Genomic DNA, 3,113 nt, shown 5'->3' on the forward strand with positions numbered 1-3,113 from the left:
CCATCATTTTTTTGTCTAAATAGAAGCTGAGGACAGAGGCTTGAAGAACAAACAAAAGGGGTGAGAGTGGGCACCCCTGCCTGAGCCCTCTCGTGGCTTTGAAAAAGTCAGCAGCTCTGCCGTTAACTAAAGGAGTGATCCAAGGCTCTGAAATGCAGGCCCGAATCCAATTTATAAAGTTCTCCCCAAATCCAAATTTGTGTAAGACTTTCAGCAGAAAACTGTGCTTGACTCTATCAAAAGCATTTGCTAAATCAAGCTTGACAACCATACCTTTTTCCTTGCGACTCATACTTGAGTGGATTGCCTCTTGGACCAGCATGTAGTTGTCCACTATCTATCTCCCTTGAATGAATCCTCCTTGGCTTTCCGGAATGACTTTGGGGAGGATGAGCTTAAGTCTATTAGCAATAACTTTAGTAATCAGTTTATAACTGATGTTACATAGCGATATCGGATGAAACCTGTTGAAAGTGTTGGCTCCTTTCTCTTTGGGAATGAGAGCAAGAAAAGTAGAGTTCGTGCTGCCTCCGATTTTCTGGCAAGTTTGGGACTTGATAACCATTTTGTATAGATCTTTTCCCACAATTTGCCAGCAAGATTGGAGGAATCTGGCTGTGAATCCATCTGGTCCAGGGGCTTTGTCCAGGTCCATGGCAAAGAGGGCATCCTTGACTTCATTCTTAGTGACTTTAGCTTCAAGAAGGTGATTCATTTCAACAGTAATCAAGGAGGGGACCACATCAATCATATCAAAGCTTTGGTCCATATTTTTATCTTCGTTATACAGGCTTTTAAAGTGAAGGGAGGCAGCTTTTTTGATGCTTGCATTGTCTTTATGGGTAATAGTGCCATCTTTAATTTCGGAAATGGCATTGGTACATTTCCTTGCCTAAGCTTGTTTATGGAAGAAGGAAGAATTCATGTCCCCTGCTTTAAGCCAAAGATTGCGTGACTTAATTCTCCAGTACTCTTCTTCTGCTAGACAAGCTTGTGGAAGTTTTGTTGAAGCTGGGATTCTTTGTCTAGAAATTCTTGAGTTATGTTAGCTGTTTCAGCATGGAAGTGGTGATTTTCCAGACTGTGTTGAAGATTTTTTCTTTCATTTGCTGGATTGGGCAGAGTTTTGACCCAACTTTTTAAAGCCCTTTTCACTCTTCTGAGCTTCTCCTCCTAGACAAAAAAGGGGGAGCCTTTTACCGGCTGCATCCAGATGTCCTTAACTAAATGCATGAAGTCTGATTCATTAGTCCAGAGCGGGCTGAATCTGAAGGGGATTGGACCTAGGTCAAGCTGAAACACCAGTTCCAGCTTGATGGGTTTATGATCCGAAGTGCTGCAAGGGAGAATATGAACTCTAGCCTCTAATCCAAGCAGAAGAAAAGAGCTTTGAATTAAGAATCTATCCAATCTAGCAGCAATATGGCCAGGACCAATTCTTTTGTTAGTCCAAGTGAACTTACCAGAGATTGGCTTGATGTCCAGGAGGTCCCAGTCCTGCATAAGATCCTCTGCCCATTCTCTTGCCGGATCTCGAACAATGTTGCCTCCTCTCTTGTCTGCTGAGAAGAGAGTAAGATTGAGATCTCCTGCTATGATGATATTCTCCAGGTTAACTAGATCTGCTTGGGTTCTTATGGAGTCCCAGCAGGCCTTTTTTTCCACAACGTTCACAGGGATGTACACGTTGAAGAGGCTGATAATCTCTTTTGAGTCTAAGTGTTGCAATTTTAAGAGCAGCTAGTGAGTATTGAGGGTCTCAGAAACGAATGAGAATTTGCTAGCGTTCCAAAGAGTGGCCAGCCCTCTGGAAGCCCCTCGAGCTGAGATAGCTTTCGCCTCACATTTACTCCAAAGTTTCTTGCTTGCCTGAAGGAAGACGAAGTCTTCCAGTTTGGTCTCCTGGATGAGAAGTATGTCAGGAGTTTCTGTTCTTATTAAACTTCTGATGGCTTCTTCTTTGATTCTGCTCCCCATACCTCTACAGTTCCAGGAGACTATCTTCATCATTTGTATTTCTAGTTGGCTCCCTTGGAGCCTTGGGGCTGGTTTCTCGCCATCTTTGCTTTTGATGCTAGGAGCTTCTCAAGAGTTGGCTGGCTGCCTTGAAGCTTATCCTTAAAAGTTTCCTGCTCTCTTTTTTCCCAGTCTGATTTGCGGCCTCTTGTGGATCTCCTTATCGAAGCTTGGGATTCTCCTATTTCCCCTTCTTCCTCCGAGCACTCTGATTCATGCTCCTCTTCCTCTGCTGCGATAGTGTTTCCTTTGGAGCTCTCAGCCGTTGCCAAATCTATTGCTGGAACACCACTTTTAGCCATTGCCTCTGTTGCTGGAACACCACTTCCAGCTTGATCAACACCATTTCCAGAACCTTTGGGGGTGCCTTTAGGGGGAGGGGTTGATATTTGATTTTCTGGTTCCTGAGTTTCCTCTATTTGCGCGCTTAGAGGGGCAAATTTGTTTTCTTGGTCCTTTCTGGGAGGGGGTTGCTGAGGGGGGGCCTGAGGACCTAATTCCAAGCTTCTTCTTTACCCTTTTCTGGTTCCACATTTGTTGGGAAACCTTTGGCGAAGTGGCCATAGACATGACATTTTCGGCATTTGAAAGGCAGCTGCTCATAGTCCAGCTTCTGCAAATGAGACCAGCTTCCTACTTTGATTTTGATGGCTTCCGGGAGACCCACCTCTAGGTCTACTTCTACGCAGATACGAGCACAATCATATTGATCTTTGCTGTTAGCCCTATCTATGAATTTCCCAAGGGCATTTCCGATGTGTTTCAGCGAGTCCCAGTTCCAGCAATGGACTGGAAGATTAGGAAGTCTGACCCATACAGGGACAGCCGAAGGGACATCGACTACAGGGTCGAAATCTGACGTCCATCTGTTGAGGTACAATCCCTGGGGGCCCATGAAATAGGGGCCATTCTGGAAGATCAGATCCTTGTCCTCCTTTGAGGTGAATTCGAAAAGGAAATACCCTCGTCCTAAGAAGTAAGAGGTGACGCTGCTCTTGATCAGAGGAGCCCAGTTCCTGTTTACCCAGGACTCAGTGGTCTTAGGAGAAGGCCAAAGACTAGTGAACTGACCAACAAGAGCCCGCTCAGCTAAGGAG

At 45.1% G+C, this 3,113-nt stretch overlaps 1 protein-coding gene across 1 annotated transcript; it reads right to left on the reverse strand.

The window, feature by feature from the left end:
• Positions 1-2,509: 2,509 nt before the first annotated feature.
• LOC149157131 (uncharacterized) lies at positions 2,510-2,911 on the reverse strand. Its single transcript, XM_089444997.1, has one exon. The coding sequence runs from the start codon at positions 2,909-2,911 to the stop codon at positions 2,510-2,512; it is 402 nt and encodes a 133-aa protein (XP_089301123.1).
• Between the last annotated feature and the right edge of the window lie 202 nt (positions 2,912-3,113).

The sequence above is a fragment of the Pinus tabuliformis genome, chromosome 9 (genome assembly GCF_031772625.1).
Source record: "Pinus tabuliformis cultivar Carrire ecotype Pingquan chromosome 9, CPIR1, whole genome shotgun sequence".
Taxonomy (NCBI): domain Eukaryota; kingdom Viridiplantae; phylum Streptophyta; class Pinopsida; order Pinales; family Pinaceae; genus Pinus; species Pinus tabuliformis.

Excerpts from the sequence above, each read along its gene's own strand:
- LOC149157131 (XM_089444997.1), bottom strand. The coding sequence starts at position 2,911 with ATGGGCCCCCAGGGATTGTACCTCAACAGATGGACGTCAGATTTCGAC.